This window comes from Pelobates fuscus, chromosome 12 (assembly GCF_036172605.1).
Source record: "Pelobates fuscus isolate aPelFus1 chromosome 12, aPelFus1.pri, whole genome shotgun sequence".
Classification (NCBI taxonomy): domain Eukaryota; kingdom Metazoa; phylum Chordata; class Amphibia; order Anura; family Pelobatidae; genus Pelobates; species Pelobates fuscus.
Window position 1 is genome coordinate 34393967 of NC_086328.1, and position 20767 is coordinate 34414733.

Here is a 20767-nt window from a genome sequence, read left to right on the forward strand (position 1 = left end):
AGCAGCAGCTCTGCCCTTCAAAACAGCGGCAGTGTGTGAGTTGTGAGGGGCGGCTGCTGTGGGCTTAGGGTGTCAGAAATATTTAAAAATCCAAGTCTCTGGCCAGGTGCCAGAGATTTGGATTTTTGCGCCCCCCTTCTGTGGCGCCCTAAGGCGGCCGCCTGTGCCGCCTTATGGACGCGCCGGCCCTGCCTGTTTTATTCCAATGGAGATACTGACAAAACCGGGACTGTTGGTGGGTCTTGAGGACTGGTTTGGGAAACACTGTACTAGACAACTCAGGTCTATGGTTTATTAGTGAGTTGCATTTTTTGCAAAGTCTTTGTTCTCCCTCTTTCTCCAGCAATCTATTTTTTATGAAAACTTCCAAAGGTTTCAGAGATGGGCATATCTGGTACTCTGTTTTTAATCGATCTCCCAGAAGCCCTTTCACTCGGGTACAACGGGTCTCCTGCTGCTTTTCACTGCTTCTTTGCACAATGTTGACCAGTATTATGTTCTGGGGAGTTCCCACTGACCCAGCCGAACAGAAGATGGACTTAGGTAAAGATCTTGTGAGAAATTGTGTTATAATATTATGTGTTGGGAAGCCATGGTCTAAATGTATGAATGGTTCTTTTTTTATTGACATTTATTCTATATATTAAGAAAATGTCCCTGTAGCAAGAAAGTCCCCTCCTTTTTAAAATTTGTAAAATAGCAATTAATCACATTTCAAGAGAATTAATCTGATACATTAAAATATTTAAGTATTTAAAATATTCTCCACATATTCTAACATATAGCTCTATTTTATTTTATTATTATTAGTCTAAAATTTTTTGACTTTTCTCCTTCATCGAGTAACAGTTGGCAAAATGTTCACAATCCAAATTTTAAAAAACACTCCTGTAATGCTGTCAAAGTCAGAAAAAATATTGTTATCTTAAAACTGTACCTTAAACAGGACTTTCTAATATATCTTACACTGCAGAGCTTAATGGTCCTCCTATACCGTGAGATTAACATGTAAAAATATTGGAGCCTTTATTTTTTTTAAATTAGATCTCGGGTTGAATGTTATATAGAGCCAAGTGCATTCATGTTGCTGATAGGGGACCTGAGTGTAATTAATCAATTAAGTTTCATATGGACAATTCCAGTGCTTGAATTGCTTTACTTATTTATATTATGGCTTATGGTATCCTTTAAACATTGTAATTGACTAACAAAGAATTCCTACTTAACGTTGTTCATACATAGCATCAAGTCAGGGGAGGTATTTGTGGTAATCATTTGGGGCACTGGTCATTTGATTTAAAGTCCTTCATGGTTTTCAATCACCAGAATTTGAGTATTTTCTGTAAGGAAAAGGGCACATTCTCACCAATCTGTTAATGGTGAAAGAAAGATTGTGATTGTCCACATGATTAACAGCTTATCGGCAGTCGTTAATTTGTCAATAGATATTGGGTGTGACACTGTAATACCCATATATATTATTCAATATTTCCCAAGGTAAGATCGAATTCACCTGGCAAGAGGTGATGATTGGATTTGAAAGCTCCCTCCTGATGTTCCCCATCAACCTCCTCATTGTTCAGATCTTCAGACACATTCGACCAAGGCAGTCTAAGGGTTCCACGGACAAAGAGAAAGACAAAGTATCTATGCCATCAGCTTCTAGGAGATCCCCACCAGAGATTTTCAGCTCATCTCTCACATCTGAGTCTGTGATAAAGGTATACAAATATTTCGGGATCCTGGAAGCACCTACAACCTTTTTAATACTATTAACACAGATGTTGCACATTCGCATTAGTTCTATCAGTTATGTCATTATTTTGCTGTCATTTACCTATGGGCAAGACACACACCATGGGAATCTGAGACCCCCCATGTTTGTTAAAGAGCTCATAAACGATTTAACTCACTCAAAACACAAAACGTAATTGCACCATAACCACCGCAATGGGATGTCACCTTTTAAAACCTTACATTTTATGTTCTATAAAATGGAAAAAATGCTACTGAGAATTTTAAAGAATATGGATAATACAGAATGAATAAATGAAGAAACGGTAATGTTTCCATTCAAGGCAAGTTCATATAAGAGACCACTTATAGGAGTTCAAAATATAGAAGTAAAAGATTAGGGGCATGACTAATTTTGATTTTAATTTCCTAATGTTTCCGATTTTACAGCAGACTGGAGACTTTAATTAAGTTATCATTGTCTGTGAATTTTCTGGTCATTGACAGAGATTTAAATCTCTGCAGCATTCTGTATTGAAGGCTCCAATCAACCATTTAGCAAAAAAAATAAGAATTTACCTTTTATTTCAAACAGGTCTGTTCTCTAAATATGAGCTTGTTAGGTTAATGAGACGTGTTCCTATTTTTAATAACAATTCATCCTCATATGCTTATAATGAATTACATCTTTTTACATTAATTGTCACCAAATCAGAGGATGCCTTATGGCCATTTGCCTCATTATGTACTTCTACCACATGTAATGTTTCATTTCATGGGTCTCCTCTTTCATCGTTGACAACCTTAGAGATCACATTGAAAACGTAGATGTTCATATTTTTTCATGTAGGATATCCGGAAAATTGCTAGCTCCCTCTTTAAAACCCAGAAGAAAGCCTTGCCTGATGTAAATCTCGCCGAAACTGTAGATATAAACCGCCTGCTGTCTTTGGTGGAAGATATTGTCCTTAGACAAAACCGCGTTGGACAAGACTTTTATGAAGAAGGGAAAAAGAAAGATCAAAGTCTTATTCTCAGCCTGGGCTCAGTGAACCTTCAAGGTACATTGCACGACAGAATTCCAGAAGTAAATGTATAAATGTCAATAGTATCAGACGGTAGATTTAACAAATAACATGAACAATGTGTCTTTAACGTTCATAGACAGAAAGGTTCGGTAGAGTATATATGCATGTCAGTGGTGGCTCTTTAAGGGTGCCATGTAACCCAAAACAACTTTGTAGCCCACATTGAGCCATGGAGGAGAGGATGGATAATTAATCAGATAAATAATTACAGGGTTATTTACTAAAGTGGGAATTCAAAGTAAATTTGAAACTTAAAGCAGAACCAAAAGCAGTAGTGACTTCGAAAATGTTTTCTAATTCGGTTTAAAATTCACTTTGAATTCGCTCTAAATTCTCACGGTAGTTAATAACTTCCATGATGCCTAAACAGCTTAATATGATGTACTTGGCAACTGGATAGTGAAATTCAAAAAAAAAAAACGATAGGAAAGTATCTGTTGATCCACATTGACTAGAATTGTCCGTTGCCCCTTTCTGGTAATAGATTGTGTATGGACGTTGAGGCCTCGCTAAAACTCTAATTTATTATCTGTTATTTTTATTATATGTATTGAGATGTTCAGCTTGGTAGGAATCAACTGCCAGCATACGTATACGCCTACTTAAATGGTGATAAGCCTGGAAGCAACTTAAAACACAAAACAGTATGACACATACAGAACTATATCAGTGACTACATTGAATATTTTATTAATGGACCCCACTAGTTACCGGACCTTTGTGCAGTCAACATTTCTCCTTTTCAGATGAAACTAGGAGCCCTTCTCCAGAGCAGAGAGTCAACGCAAGACCTCCACGTTGTGATCAGAGCCGTTATCTTTACCACCAGCTCCAGCAAGTGGAGAGGAAAATGGAATTCCTGGGGCCGCACCAATTCCAAAACCATCAGAGTTACGGCCAGGCTATCAGCCAGGTGCAGCACATGAAAGAGATTTTGGAAAATCGTATCCATTCCACCTCTTTTGCCAGTGAAATGTGAGATGTGATTTTACACTATGAAAATATTCCTGCTGTGCAGTGATTGCTTTCACCACAAGAGTGTGCCCCATTGCAATGCTACCTCCTTAGAAATAACAGGGATATGATTTAATTTAGAAGTGGTCCTATGGTAGATCCCCAGCTATTGAACTACAGCATCCATGATACCTGGAGACGCGTAAAGCATCTTGGGAGTTGAAGTTATGCAGCATCTGTTGAAATTCCTCTGATCTACTTGGTTTACTTATGTAGCTAAGGACATATCTATTGATGGACTGCAGTGCAAAAGGCATAAAGAATACAATGCTAAATTACTTAATAAAGAATAGTGATTGTTTTAATGTAGTATGGGGGAGTTCCAACTGGCTGCAAATGTGTTGTCACTTCCTTGCTGCTGAGATGAGAAGCATCTGAATCCAAAAGGAGAGGTTATTTGTATTCTTTTGTTTTGGTTGTGTATTGTGTTCACACTTTTTAAATTACTTGATGATGTCACCATCCATACAGTACAGGATTCTAAAACACCATATGCCCAATTAAATAAGAAATAACATAACATAACATAGACTGCTGAGGTTTAATCCCAGTGAGCACTGGACAGCTGGATCATGTACATACAACAGAGGTTAACATGATCGCGTGACGGGTGGTGGAAAGCTGTAGTAGAAGTCGTGCTTGGATGGCAGTGGATGATTAACTTCTGCCACACCATGAGTTTGTCACGCATGCAGGGGGACCAGGAGGCAAGATGCCAGCCAAAGGGAAACGCTTTTAGCCACATTTAGATAATCCACAAAAATGGTGTCACTTACACTACTCTGTATTCTATAGATGTTCATCCATGGGCAGTCTCTCTGAAAACGGGAAGAAGAATGCAACCAAAGGACTTCCCTGGTGGTTTGTCTTCATCGGCTGGTTTCTCGTTGCTTCTACAAGTGGTGTGTCGGGATTTTTCACTATGCTATATGGGTTGCATTACGGGAAGGACAGTTCCATCAAGTGGCTTATCTCCATGGCCATCTCATTCTTCGAGAGTCTCTTTATCACACAGCCTTTAAAAGTAACTCTGTTGCAATTTATTTTAAATGCTCTTTGACTGTCTTCAATAAGTTAACAATTAAAGATGAACGGTCACTTTCTGGTATTTTAAATATTAAACTAATTTATCAAACAAATTAACTACGGGGTATTTCAGAGAAGTGTAAAATAAAATTAAATATAGAAATCCACACCTTTTTTTTTAGGTACAATCAAAATGCAAAGATGGTGGTTCAAAGATTTTGGGAGCTCTAAAAAAAATATTGGAGGGGGTCATCTCTAGCCGAAGTGTTTGGGATTGCCTGATGAATCAATATGTATGTCCATCGATTAACAAGCATTTGATTTGTACAACACAGCTGAAAGGAATTTGTGCAAAAGTCTAGTTAATTATACAGTAGTGCCACCTAATGGTAGTATGTTTAATTCATGTGCACTAGATAGGGCTGCAGATGACTGTATTCAGAACCGAAAATAGAATGAGATAATGGAAAAATCAGGTAGAATAAATATTTGAACTTCCAACATTGTCACGTCTCATCCAATTGTCTAGTGCTGCCTGAGGGATGAAGGAAAAGGGAGATATACTTACCTGAAGCTGTTGACTATATTATAATAATGAATGAGAAGTGACAGCCTGACCGGTGCTCTTTAATGCTAACTTTTTTTTGTGGATGGGGAGCTGGTGGTGTATTGTTGTATTGTTGTTGTTTTCAGTAGTACTTGGTAAAAAAATCTCAGGCGTGAAAACTTTGAAGTTTAATACTTTTCAGTCAAGTCATTGGTTTCATATGATAAATAATTGAGGAAAAACTTATGTCAATTATATATTCCCAATACTGGCATAAATATGAACAATACTTAAAATATCATTGCTAGCATTACTGACAGTACGATTATTATTCTTAGCATGTATATGGCGCCAATTCATTCCGCAGCGCTTTACAATATTATAAAGGTGGGAATGTAACGACAAATGAGACAAACTGCTCCAAACTGCTCCAAATGTTGATAGGAATAATAGTTTGATGAGAACCTGCTTGAATGAGTTTGAGTATTAACGTTCATTATTAAGCCTAAGCAGTGCACTATCAATGTTTCCATAACCTACCTTTCACTGGATGCTATCTGTTCTAGGTGCTGGGGTTTGCAGCATTTTTTGCACTTGTCCTAAAAAAAGTGGAACCAGAAGATGAAGAAGAGACATCTCTAGGTGGAAGTCTGTCCGTACCAGGTATATAGATCTAAATCCTAGTTTCGTTAAAGGAAGTGTTAGCATATTTAGTTACTGAATGTGGTGACAGTTGGAATGAGGGGAAGCAAATTTCAACATTAGGAGGATAGATGTGGTCACTGGAATACATTAACCTTCTACCTGAATTTTTCTTAAATGGCAGCCGATTGTCAGACAATAAGCTATGTTATTCATCATTAATGTGTAGGAATGTGCGAATATAACGTACCCAGTTATTCTTCGCTATCTGGGATTAGATATTATTAGCTTCTGGTGCCTAAGAATTTTTAAATCTCCTGTGTTCATGTATATAATTTCCCTTGCCCTAGATGGTCCTGTAATTACTTCTGCATTATTATGTGTAACCACTAGTGATGTCGCGAACAAAAAAAATTTTGCGAACGCGAACTTCCGCAAATGTTCGCGAACGGGCGAACCGGGCGAACCGCCATAGAATTCAATAGGCAGGCGAATTTATATGTGATAATTTTATCACAATAGTGATGGAAAAGTTGTTTCAAGGGGACTAACACCTGGACTGTGGCATGCCGGAGGGGGATCCATGGCAAAACTCCCATGGAAAATTACATAGTTGATGCAGAGTCTGGTTTTAATCCATAAAGGGCATAAATCACCTAACATTCCTAAATTGTTTGGAATAACGTGCTTTAAAACATCAGGTATGATGTTGTATCGATCAGGTAGTGTAAGGGTTACGCCCGCTTCACAGTTACAGACCAAACTCCCCGTTTAACGCACCGCAAACAACCGCAAACAGTCCATTTGCACAACCGCAAACTCCCCATTTGCACAAGGTTGGATACCAAGCTAGCCATGTCCCGTTCCTTGTCCTCACTGATGTCATTGAAGGTCTCTTCCTCCACCCAGCCACGTACAACACCAAGGGTCCCCGAAAGGTGACAACAAGCCCCCTGTATTTTTTTTTAAATGTACACTACTGTTACACCAGATATGAGTTGCACTGGTGTGACACTGTGCCCTGGCAGGCCCTGAATCGCACACGTGTGAAGGAAACTGACTGCTATTATTTCACAGTCAAATTTCTAGCTTTTTTTTTAATGCACACTACTGTTACACCAGATATGAGTTGCACTGGTGTGACACTGTGCCCTGGCAGGCCCTGAAACGCACAGGTGTGAAGGAAACTGACTGCTATTATATTACAGTGAAAAAAGTTATTTTTTTTTTAAATGCAAGCTATTGTGACACCAGATATGAGTGGTGGCACTGGGACCACCTTAAAAATATTGGATATCGCTAAAAATCATGATCACTATATACTTTCTCTACAAACCTCTAAAACGAACCAAACTACTCATCCATCCGCTATACCACTTTATCCCACCTAGAACTAGTGCCCAGTTAAAATACTTGACTCTTACTTACCCACACTCAGTCATGCCACACACATTTCACCACTACTCTCACTGAATCCCTCTGACTACGGCTAAATTCATCTTCTACATCAGAACACTACTCCTAAGATTGGGTTGTATCCATGTCTCGGGTCTTTCATTTAGAATAGGGGCAGCTTCGGTCTCCTTCAACACTGACACTCCAGTGCATATTATTAAAGATTGGGCAGATGGAAATCCTCAGTCTACAACCGATATATTCCTCATCCCGAGAAAGAAATGAGGAAAGCTTTTAAAAGTTTGGCTTTGTAAATTTGATGCAATAAGTGTGTTTTTCTTTAATACCTTTTCACCCTCTTTGCATGAACCCGATTTACAAATATTACTAATATGTTTCTGAACATATATATTATATTATTCACTCACTCACTCACTCACTCTCTGGGCCGGCCTAAGACATCATGCTGCCTAGGTCCAACGATAAATGACTATGGGGGATAATGTATAATAAACACAGGTTACTGGCCATGGGAGGGATAATGTATAATAAACACAGGTTACTGGCCATGGGAGGATAATGTATAATAAGCACAGGTTACTGGCTATGGGAGGATAATGTATAATAAACACAGGTTACTGGCTATGGGAGGATAATGTATAATAAACACAGGTTACTGGCTATGGGGAGGATAATGGATAATAAACACAGGTTACTGGCTATGGGAGGATAATGTATAATAAACACAGGTTACTGGATATGGGGGATAATGTAGAATAAACACAGGTTACTGGCTATGGGGGGTAATATATAATAAACACAGGTACTGGCTATGGGGGGATAATGTATAATAAACACAGGTTACTGGCTATGGGGGATAATGTATAATAAACACAGGTTACTGGCTGGGAGGGAGGGCCTGCTGCTGATTGGCTGGAATGTGTCTGCTGACTGTGAGGTACAGGGTCAAAGCTTACTCAATGATGACGAATAGGGGGCGGACGGAACATCGCATATGTTCGCCGTCCGTGGCGAACGCGAACAAGCTATGTTCGCCAGGACTATTCGCCAGCGAACCGTTCGGGACATCACTAGTAGCCACAAAGCAAACTACATTTCAAAACCTTTTTTTTTTTTTATAATTGCATTCAAATAAATGTTTGTATTCAACCATAGTGTCTGGATAAGGGTTACACTGCATACTAATTGGCCTTCTGCTTTATCTAATATAAGTCGTAGTTGTATAAAACAATTACCTTTTTATTACAGATGATGTGCTTTATCTGCCTGCATTTGCCTAACTCCTTCTCCTGAAATGATAAAATAAACCCACATATTATAATTAATAGCATTTATATAGCGCCCGCCGCCCACATAGTCCGCAGAGCTTCATAATTATAGAAAGAGGATATTTAGTGGTGAAGAATGCCCGACTCAAATGAGCTTACAATCTATGAGGATTTGAGGTTGGCTTTCATTAGGTGATTTTCCTAAGGCTGTTTACTGATGACGTGGTCTGACCGGGATTCGATCCTGGGTTTCCCAGTTCTAAGGCAGAGATGTTACTTTAGATTTACTATATGGTATCCTGCCTTTAATTATATTTTCCCATAATTTGCCTTCTTTATAGGTAGAAAACTGTCTTAACTTCTTTGTGAAATGATCTCTTTAAAGATTATGTAGTATTTTAGCCTGAATGGTCCGTATCGGCTGTAAATACTATATTTCTGTATTCCAAGGACATCATTAATTTGTTTAATCTTATTTCTGTCTATATTTGTTTTGTATCTGTAAAGGGAGGTATATCCAGTAATGTGATATTACATAGCAAAGCTACACCTGCTCTGATATATACGTTTCCCACAAGGCCTTAAACTGCAGGTTTTTTAATATACATTTCAGATTGCGTCTCCAACAACTGTCGTGCAAAGGTCTGAAACTAAATCATTCTCACCCCAGTTAAAAGAACACTCCAGGCGCTACACCATTCTGGCATCCTTCCCTCGCCATTTTAGAATGGTTTGACTTCTTACCTAAAGCCTTCCAGGAACTGCTCCCTGCTCCCTACCAACAGAGAGCCAGAAGATCTCTATCTGAGATAAGTCCAGCGGTGCAGGGTCTAGCTCACTGTCTGAGAGTGATCAGCTGATAATCTCATTCAATAAGCTAGCATAAGGCTCAGGAGAGCTAACAGAAGCCCCTGCTCGTCAGAGGTATTGGCCTAGCAAAACGCAGGTTTGAAGTCAAATCTTTCTAAAACAATTTAACTATTTACAATGGGAGGGCGGCAGGACACTCCTGTTCCCATAACCACTACAGCAACTGTTCCTTTAATAGTGTCAACTACTATTTATTATAGTCAAAATTTAATTCATCGGCGGAGCCTAGCATCCGGACGGAGCGGTCGTGCTGTGCCTCAGCTCCCGCTCCACTCGACAGTTTTCGGGGATAATACCCCCAAATATCAGCACGACCACGACTGAACGGCACCTAGCATGTTGGGGAAACTCGGGGGTACCATCCGGTACCAAACTCTGACCCGTCACCTCTCGGAGACCGGGCAGAACACTCAGAGGCCTACCGGAGATCGGGCAGCAGGGAGACGGCCGCTCCCCAGTCTGACTGACCCGGACAAAGATTCCTCGAAAGTGTCATCTCCTACCTCCCCCCCCTCTGGACCGATGGGGGACATCTCGGTCCACACCCAACGACAGGCTTCATAAGCATATCGAGCAATCTTGTACTCTGCAACTTCAGGACAGCCTAACGCATGGGGAACCCAAAATGGCGGCGGCAAGCGACCCTCGCAGTTCAAACCGCTTGCCTGATACAGGGGAGCTCTGCGATATTTACCAACGTATAAACGCAACATTTGCAAGATTCTGGCGCAAGCTGGAGCAGAGGCTTCAAACCCAGAGGGCAAGCAAGATACCCCAACCGGCAGCTTACAAGCTGAACCGACCCTGCAGCGTGCAGAAAAAGGCGAGACCGCAACCAAGGCCAGACCGCAAGCTTGAGGTGAGAGACACGGGGAAGAGGCGTCCCACTCCGGGCACAGCACCTACCCACAAGAAAACCGCTCACACACACAGCCCACCGAGCCCGGGTGCCAGGAGGGAAATACCTCCACAGCATCGACCACCCTGCAGGAGGACTGCCCGCCGCTGGCGGCGAAAGAGATCTGGCACCAACTGCACCCACAATGGGATTGCCTCGACCTCACAGAGCCATCGAGCCAGTGGTCAGAAGATGCCACCCCCTGAAGGGGCCTGGGGCAGGAGGGGGCCCGCGCCCTGTGCCGATCGCTCCAATGCTTGGGACTGTTCAACATGTGCCTTACCAATGCCGACTGCAGGTATAGGATGACTCCCGGCAGTTCTCAATGCCGCACCGCGGCCTAGACTGCTGCCACGCCACCTCCGCAACGCAGCTATAGTGGTCTATGCCCTGATAGACTTTAAACCTGACTCCCCCTGTGACAGTCAACCGATGTTGAAGCAAAGTTACCCTCCTAACGCGATTCTACATGCTCATACTTGGGGACAGTAAGCAGCCACCAGTTTGACCTGCCAGACCCCATCCTGAGGGACACTACGGGACTTTTACTCACCTGATCGTGCCTTCATGCCTTTATGTGAAATGCTCTAATATGTACACCGTCCTAACTACTAATTGCTAAGTAACCGTTGCATTCCCAAGACTGCTCACTCACCTACTAGCATTCCTTGCATTTGCATGTTTTTCATAGTCTAGCGTTGTGCAAGGATAGCCAGCCCTGTTAGCATGATCTTTCCATCTTCTCTTAGCCATTAGACATAGATGACTTACAATGTTTTAGCACTGCCCTATGATTGCATTGTTCTGCTTCGTGTATCTCCCTTTTATCATTTAAACCAAGCAAATCCTATGTCAGCAAGTCACATTGACACGTAGTAAATCATATTTCTTAGCACTCAATATCAGACCTACAGCAACTGTTATACTTAACCTGCCAGACTATCCATACTTATGTCTAGTCAAAACTCTCAATTTCATGTTTTACGCTTGATTGTATAATATAAAACGAGGCTGTTAACTCTATAAAAATTTAAAAAACGAAGCATCGCTATACTAGAAATGTAATAGTTTAAAGTTGATAATGTCTTACTCCTCTACTGTATTCAAACTATACGTTTCCCTCCCTCTCTTCTGTACCCCTTCAAAAATGCTTCAATAAAAGAAAGATTGACAAAAAAAAATTGAATTCATCTAGTTCCACATTATTTGTTGTCTCTACCATTTCATAAATAACAGCAAATAAAATAGATAAATAACAATGTCTCCATGACCAATAAAATATGTGATCTACAGGTTGTTTTTAAATCTAAGTTCGGTATTTGTATTCATTTATTTATGTCACTGCATCTTTAAAAGGCAAGTAACCCATTGCACACGACCGACAGTTAAACTTATGATAAGGCCAAAGGTTGCTTGTAGAAGTGCACTCAGCAGGAAAGCAGGAGATAAATTAGGAATATTGTTGCATACATTGTTAAATATTTGCCAGATTACAGCTATATGTGGTATCATAATATTGTATAGGTCGCTTCTAGAGACAGAAAGTTAAACAGTCTAAGAATTCCCATAACTGACGCCAGGAATCTATATCTCATTAACCTATCAGTGTTAGGTATCTACATGTCAGGGTACAAAATTAGAACACTGGGATAGTGTCAGAATTATGGGAATATCAGCTAACTCTGTGCACTGGCAATATATCAGAGTTATTCAGTAAAATATGAATTCTAAGGAATTCAAAGTGAATTCAAATTAAATTTCAAATTTTAGTTCAAAATAGCTGACTTAGAGATGTGATCCCCAAATGTGAAGTTTGCTGAATGGGATTTCATTATCCTAGGTAGGATTGACCACGCCGATATAATGGGATATCCATAATTTTGTGACCTTTCTGTAAAGTCCACCTGACATACTAATAGTTTCGCTGGGCTTTATTTAAAGGATGGGCACATGCTGTGAGATTATATTGCAGGACAGAAAAAAATGGATTTTGTGGTGGAGGAAACCAGTAACAATCGTATTTGGTTCTGCAGGTAATCCCAATCCTTTTCTGGAATCACGCAGAGACAGTAACATCTACCAGCCTCCTCCTCCCACCGATGTCTCCAGGATGAAGAACTATTATATAAAGGAACAAAAAGTGTTTGGGTTAATTCGAGAAATACTGGGTAATGTGTTGCTATTTGGAACCTGACCAAAATATTAAAACAGAATGTTGTCCCCATGCCATGCCATCCTCTTGTAGTCCCATACTGCACCTTGATGCCCTATGTTTTAACATTGTTGACCCCATGCTGTTATCTTCCTGATTTCGGTGAGCCCTGCCCACGTTGTTCTCCTTCTAAGCTACAGTGTCTATGTCCCACATATTTTACCTGCTGTCCTCTTGGGCTACACAAGAGGTGCCCATTTAGTTGAGAAGACATGTCATAACACTTAGCCCAGACTCAAGCACAGGTACTTATCCTATGGCTGCAACCCTCTTTGCTTTAACATTACATCATATTTGTTCATACTTGCATCAGTTGTAAATGAACTACAGCTCACTGTCTATTAATAAACTCCTTTAGATTTTTTTAGTGACAGGTGATCATGAGGGAAAAATGTGGGATGAAAGAATTTTGTAGAGTGTGGAGCCTGTTTTGCCTTACACCACCGACCATCATTCTTTTGCATATCTAATGTTTTTATTCCCAAAACACTGAAGAATAAATGACAGAGCATTCTAAGCTAAAATGCAGAATAAGGCAAAAGGTTCCAGACTTTGACAAATTCCACAATTTGTTAATTCATTTTGGATCTAAATTGGGAATTCACAACAATTCACAATGTAGTGAATCAGCCCCTTAATGTCACATATACTAAAAATCTCCCTTTTTTGTGTGTTTTGCAGCCTACATAGGCTTTCTATGGATGCTCCTGCTGGTTGCCTACGGGCAGAGAGACCCCAACTCATACTACCTTAATAAACATATCGAACACAGTTTCACCAATGACCTTGAAGATGTATGCAGCTATAAGTGCTTCTTTACCTGGGCAAACACAACCTTAATCAACAACTTGTATGGGAGCTACCCAGGTAATACGCAAAAGTACAAACAAAAACTGTAAAATAATTTTCACTATTGTGGACAAGTTTGAAATCCTTCCAAATTAAGTTTATTCATAATTTTAAAAATGTTTTTCTTTCGAAATTCATTTGTCAGTTACTTACAGTTCAAATTCTCCTTTGTAAAATGTTTGTGCTATGAAATGCTGATAACAATAATTAAATAGTTTAGTCTGGGAATGTACTAAGTTGTGTAAAAGAGACGGACTCAGAAATTATATTATACCAGTAGCCGTATTTTAGGACATTATCGGTGATGCAGTCTCTAGGATTTCGAGCAGCAGAAATGATTGATCCATATGTTACATTATGGGTTATGGATTGCTAACCGTTGAAATAAAGGATAAAGTCCCCCTTTAAATCAACTGACAATGCTTTGGTATTCAGCAACTACTTAAAAATACCAACTTTTATTACATAGCAACTGGAGAGTTTTCTCTCACTAAGGACATGTGTGGTATTGATTTGAAATAGATGACATTAAGATCCTGGGGTTGCTTACCATATGTGTTGCATGTGTTCCATTTTTGTTTAATTCTCCTGCTTTTTATGGTAAGAGCTGCCGCTGTTATTGTGGCAAGTCAGGATAACATCAGTCTGTGTTGTGCAATCAGATGTGAATTTGAACAGAAAAACATCACGCCATTAAGTTCATTCTAGAACATAAAAGTCCATGTTTATTGCAGATCACGTGCCTCTTCAAGTTTCATTTCTAAAAATTTGGATGAATAGCTAAGTTGGTTAATGCACTAACACCCAGAGGAGGGTTGACCATAGGGTGACTCTTATGGTCCAGGTGTTAGACAAGGGGTGCTGAAACCATGCATGATAACATTTATAGCCCTGGAGATACTTGACAAAATATAGAAATCTCAATATATTTTGTCTGATACAATACTTTGACAATACTAACCTTTTTATGAGGTTTCACGGTATTCAGGAAATGTTCGAGGCATGCATCACAAAGGTAACTGGGACCAGACCTTTTCTGGTGAATCCAAGGTGTCAATTTAGAGATTTATACTCTAAATGTATGCTTATCAAATACCTTAATTGATATTCACTAATTCTCTAGAATTTACCAGGGAATTCCAAAATTGACGTCATAATAGCTGAGGTGGAAAAATAGCAAGATAAGAATCGGCATCATTGTTGGACGCCCCGATCACTGTGGAAGAATTAGCTGCAGCCCTTAAGACGTCTAAAACCGGCAAGGCTCCTGGCCCAGATGGTTACTCTACGGGGTATTATAATCACTTCTCGTGAATATTGCTACCGTGGCTCACCAAGGCACTCAACGTGGTGGGCAAAGGGGGGAACTTGGGAAAGGAATCCCTGGCGGCCACCATTACAGTCCTACTTAAACCGGGGAAGGATCCATTACAATGCAGCAGTTACCGACCGATTTCGCTATTAAATGTTGACGCTAAATTGTTCACAAAAGTTCTGGCTACTAGACTTAAGCATCTCCTCCCCGACTTAATCCATGCGGATCAGACGGGTTTCATCCCAGGTCGAGAAGCTAGAGATAGCACCTTAGACTTTTCTCTATCCAACACCATGCGAGGAAAATGAGGGCCCGATTACTCCTACTATCCACTGATGCCGAAAAAGTATTTGATCGGTTCAACTGGACATACATGTTGGCGACACTAAGATGGCAGGGATGCGGTCAGAGACTCCTCACGTGGATATCTGCCATATATAGCAGGCCACGCGTGTCTGTGCGGATTAATGGAGCCACGACCCGGGACTTCGCGATTGGCAATGGAATCCGACAGGGATGTCCACTCTCTCCATTGCTGTTCGCATTGACCCTGGAGCCATTGCTACAAGCAATCCGCCAGAATCCGGATATACAGGGATACGAATGGCAAGGAACTCAGCATAAAGTTGCTGCGTATGCGGACGATCTCCTCTTTTTTGTGCGCAACCCCAGGATCACGCTACCGTGTCTCCTCTCAGAATTTGAAAGATTCGGAAAAATATCCGGATTCAAACTTAACATCTCGAAATGTGAGGTCCTAAACTTAACACTCCCCACAGAGGAATTCCGCTCCTTGGAATCGGAGTTTGCGTTCCTACCAAGACAGAGTGGATTCGTGGGGTGGAAGAGATCCAGGGAGCTGAAGAAGCACATGCTACTTTGACGGGACGGGGAACCAGACACGCAGAAATGTGGATGCCGTGGTTCTTGTATATTTCCCGTTACCGTGGGGGTGGAGCTGCACCGGGCCCCGCGGCGGGGGCACAGGCTGGCGCGGACCCAGTTGGAGGGGTTCTACCCATGTAACTTACCTACCCTTCTCCCCTGCTTTTACCCTTCTTCTTACCTCTTCTACCTGCACACCGGGACCTCGGGGATCGGGACCGGGGCCGGATGAGTTGACTTTAAGATAGGTTACACGATGCATCAGACAAGTAACAGGCATGGACGGAATGGATACCTACAGATGGAAACTGACAAAAATGCACTGACACCTAATCGAGAGCACGGACTTCGGGACATCCTGTGTCCTGGATACCCGACGCTTAAACGGGATATACCGAGCTTGACGAAGGCTTGACACTTAGATAGAAACACGACTTCTTACATCTGCGTGCATGAGTAATACCCAGTCTACTGGGTATCTCGACACTCTTCATCCAATGACTGTAGTTGAGATTTTAGACACCATGGAGAAGTGGGGGATACCTGAACGCCGCACGAGCTCTGCCATAGGTAATCGTTATGGGGACACTCTAGACTCCGGGCACTACATCTAAGTTACATGTTCTGCCAAGTTCCCATTGGGGATCGGTATATGGGGTTTCCCTACAATAGTACATTGTTACTGTCAATTTCAAGGCTATAACGGAATTAAGCTCACATGTACCCTGATGTGGGATATGGTTAATTGGACCAACTTCCTCGAATGTTGAAATGGTCCTACGTGTCCACCTATTTTGTACACGAGCAGCCAAACATGCTTGCAAGATGTCTGTTTTTTTCAGGACACTGATTTTGCTTTCACGCTTGTATTATTTATGTATTTTAAGAATGATTCGATGTATGAGTCATACTATTCATTATTTCTATTTGTTGACTTTGCAAACACTTTATCAATAAACAGATTTACAAAAAAAAAAAAAAAATAGCAAGATTGTAGAATATTTCAAATTTGAGTATTTAGGCCTAAAAAATGACATTTTCCAGTCAATGCACAACAATCTCAAGATTAAAGGGTTACTCTAACTTTATTTTTTTACTCTACTTTTGAGATGGGGTACCTTTCCGGTGTAATATGCCCTATTGGGCACTGTGGAGAACGTCCCCCTCTCAATATGTAGTTAACCCTGCAAAATAAGGTTTTTACCTGGAATCCAGCACCGGTCGATGCTCCCGGCGCTGATCTTCTGACGTCACTGGGGCCACGTGCGTTTGGACCATTTTGGGGGCTCAGCGAACTCTCACGGGCTCAAGGCTGGCTAGGGGAGGGAGGTAAAGTGTGTAGGAAGGGAGTGGGGAGGCTGGGGGGATTTTAAAAAGTTTTAAAAATATATTTTTCTATGTCTGTTGTGAGAGTGCAGTGAGCACTGACATCAGATGTATTTTATGCACAGAATTGACATTGGTAGCCCAGAGGAGTTCTGGGTTACCAATGTCACATGTGCAGGCTGTGCAACAAAAAAAAACTAATATCTCTGTATGTACAACGTTTCAAGCTGAAACACTACACATACTGACTCCTACCACCATAACCAATTCAAATCACTAAGTTGGTCGTGGTGTAAGCAACCCTTTAAGGAACCTTCCTGATTTTTCCAACATGACTATCATTCATTTTGCTTCTTTCATCACTCAAGAACAATTATTGATCTTCATATTATGTTTTTTTGTTCTATGTGATTCAGGATTTGTAACAGATGGTAACTCCAAGCTTGTTGGCACCACAAGACTCCGTCAGCTTAGAGTAAAGCGTGATTCTTGCCCAATTGTGCCAGCGCTGCGTAATAAAATAGAAAACTGCCGTTCACCATACTCATTGGATGCTGAAGACATGGGTCATTATGAGGAACACTGGAATGTGTCTTCCGCAACAAACATTACGGAAACAGACACTGCCTGGAGCTACCAGAACCAATCCAAACTCAGAGGTTATCCAACCTGGGGAAAACGGGCTACTTACAGGGGAGGGGGCTATGTGGCACATTTAGGAAATGATCGGAAAACTGCATCCAGGTAATTCTCATTAATCTCAAGTTTACACATGTACTACAAATTCAGACAGGTTCATGTTTTAATGTAGATTTTGTAGGGAGCACATAAGATATTAATCCAGAAGAATGACAGTCTAAATACTGTTAAAGAAATGAGCTTCAGGTATCTTCTATGATCTATGTTGCTAACAAATGATGAGCCTGTGACTGTCATTGTGGTGTCTTAGAAAGCCTGCCAAGCACATTAATAGGTCTACATTGTAAAACTTGGAAAGAAAACCCATAACATCATCATGTTATTAGATTAGTGTGAAAAGTCCTTCTTGTTAGATAACTAAGGGTTGTAGTTGTGTAAATGTCATGTTAGCTGATCCAGCCAGTGTTATTGAGAAGATCAGGGAGTGCGTTTTCATAATACCTGTATCTTTATGTCCAACTCTGTCATATCCTCCATCCATGGTAGCAAGCGTGACCATCAGCAGTCAGATATGTCCTTCTACTACCATTCTAGACCCCAGTTTCTAAAGCTGTGATGTAGGTACATCATATCGTACCCCTGGTGTGGTCAAAAGTAGTAGTTTCATTGCAAGGGGTTAATGATATACAAGTGGTACATGGCTGTAAATATATGTTATGTATGGTACCCAGAAGAAGGTTTTGAAACACTACGCTAAGAATTCTAGACTCGTGTCCCGTCTAGATCTCGTGTTAGCAGTGAGATTCATTTCAAAACAGCTCTGAGTAAATTGGAACCAATCTGCAGCCAAATAAGTAGCCCTTGATGCAATCTCTGCATCAGAAAAACATATATCAAACAAATTCAACTGATCTTGATGTATTACAGTTGTTTGTAAATAGCTGAAATACTAAACCTATACAGAGAATCAGCTGATTTTAACAGCTAACCAAATACAGCAAAAATAACCAAATCTGCCTTTTTTTCAATGATTTCACAAAGAGCTAAATATGCACACCCAAACACCATTCTACACTACTACCAGTGCTTCTTCACATAACAAATATATAATAAGACTCAGCAGCCCACCAAGGAGTAATGGAGAGTTCAGGTAGATTTTCCTACACGTACGATGTACCAAGTCACAGAATGCACACACACATAGAAGTCAAACCCACATTCAACATGATTACTGTATAAGAATCGCAATACAAGGAGATATGTGATTTTAATGTTATGGGGCTTCTTTTGCCACAATAACATAGATTGATGTTATAATCCCTGCTACTTCATTAATAGTCAGTAACCATCGATTTATTTTTCCAGGGTCCTGCAGGACCTTTTTAGCCATGTTTGGCTGGACACCTACACCAGAGCCGTCTTTGTAGAGTTCACGATTTACAATGCCAACGTGAATCTCTTCTGTATCGTCAAACTGATATTTGAGACCAATGCATTGGGTAAGAGAAAATTGCTCGGATTCCCATGATATAGCTGAAATATGTAAAAGATGAGCTTATAAAAAATATTGTTCAATTAAAATAACCATTCGAGTGCCAGTAGTTTGCCCAAGGCTTTGCAACGAGGAAGGAACCCTGTCCTGATAAGCATGTACTACAAGTGTGCACGTCTCTCTAGTGGGTTGGTGGGAAACAGAACTGGTTGGACCAGTCACTGAGTTCTTTGCTCAAAGAGTACCTGCCGTGATAATACAAGATAATCTTGAATGATAGAAAATCAAATTTGATCTATACAATATTCTAGTAGAATTGCTCAGTATGTGTCAATAGGCTGTATTATAGAAACACTCTGTACAGATCCAACCTTTCTCTTTCTTTAGGTGCGTTCTTTACTCACAGTGAACTTCAGAGCATTCGTCTCTATCCATTCACGAACGGCTTACATATCTTCGTTGTTGCTGCTGAAGTTATTTTTTACCTGTTCATTATTTACTACATGGTGGTGCAGGTAAGACTGTCAAAGCTACTAGTCTGAGGATTGCTAGCTGTAACCAAAGGTCCTCCAAATTGTTCCACAGGCCTCTGAAACATATGCATTGGGCAGAACATAAAAAGCTGCATGTACATCACCCAACATAAACACACAGTATGTAATTATATGTTGATACACAATGATCTCTCCAAATTGATTAGGCACATGTGGAAAAAATAGAAATAAGAACACATAATATAGACTGTCACCAAAATGGTTCAAAGGGTTACACCGAGCATCACAACCGCTACCTATGTTTCCTGTATGGGCGTGAATCATTTTGCAATAATTTGCTTTGAACCTGGGTGCCACTGGTTAACAAGATTCCTTACATTGCAGTTGAATGGCATGCGACTTCCGCAGAGCTCCTGAAACCAGATTGTGATCCTGCCATCTGTTCGTTGGCTGAGAACATCAGCTGAGTGCTCTCAGTCAATGAAGGAACCTTTGTGCACAGACTATGCACTGACGAAGTGTTGGATCCTGAAAATCTCATTGAATAAACCACAGTAGATTATTAAAGGGACATTTTAGCCACCAGAACCACTGCAGCTTAATGTAGTTGTTCTGGTGTCTGTAGCCTGTCTCTGCAGGCTTTTCAATGGAAACACTGCCTTTTCAGAGAAAAAGCCGTGTATATATGACTGCCTAGTAACACATCAAATGGAACTCACTAGACCTGATTTTCAGCATTTCCACGCCTTGCATGGAGGCGCTGGATGTTCCCTACAGACATGCATTGATTCAATGCATCTCTATGAGAAGGTGCTGATTGGCGCAGCATTTTGCTGCGCATACGCAATAACCTCCCAATGCATTCCTACGGGAAAGTACTGGATTGGCGGAGATTGTCAAATCTGATAATTTCAGCCACAGAGGCGCCAGCTGAGGCACTGCAAAAAAGGTGAGTCAAATCAACTTTTTAAAGTATAGAGAGGGGGACCTGAGGCCGGGGGCCTATGTATTCATGTTAACACTATAGTATCAGGAATACATGTTTATTATTA

At 40.7% G+C, this 20767-nt stretch overlaps 1 protein-coding gene across 1 annotated transcript in view; it reads left to right on the forward strand.

Moving 5' to 3' along the window:
• LOC134578593 (polycystin-1-like protein 2) overlaps window positions 1-20767 on the forward strand; it is a 124528-nt gene that overhangs the window by 93670 nt on the left and 10091 nt on the right. The window contains exons 28-38 of the mRNA XM_063437561.1: window positions 344-543; window positions 1498-1721; window positions 2585-2795; window positions 3569-3797; window positions 4632-4860; window positions 5976-6072; window positions 12537-12671; window positions 13397-13582; window positions 17507-17834; window positions 19095-19228; window positions 19609-19736. Of these exons, the coding sequence (XP_063293631.1) occupies window positions 344-543; window positions 1498-1721; window positions 2585-2795; window positions 3569-3797; window positions 4632-4860; window positions 5976-6072; window positions 12537-12671; window positions 13397-13582; window positions 17507-17834; window positions 19095-19228; window positions 19609-19736 (2101 nt within the window). The remainder of the gene's footprint in view (window positions 1-343; window positions 544-1497; window positions 1722-2584; window positions 2796-3568; window positions 3798-4631; window positions 4861-5975; window positions 6073-12536; window positions 12672-13396; window positions 13583-17506; window positions 17835-19094; window positions 19229-19608; window positions 19737-20767) is intronic.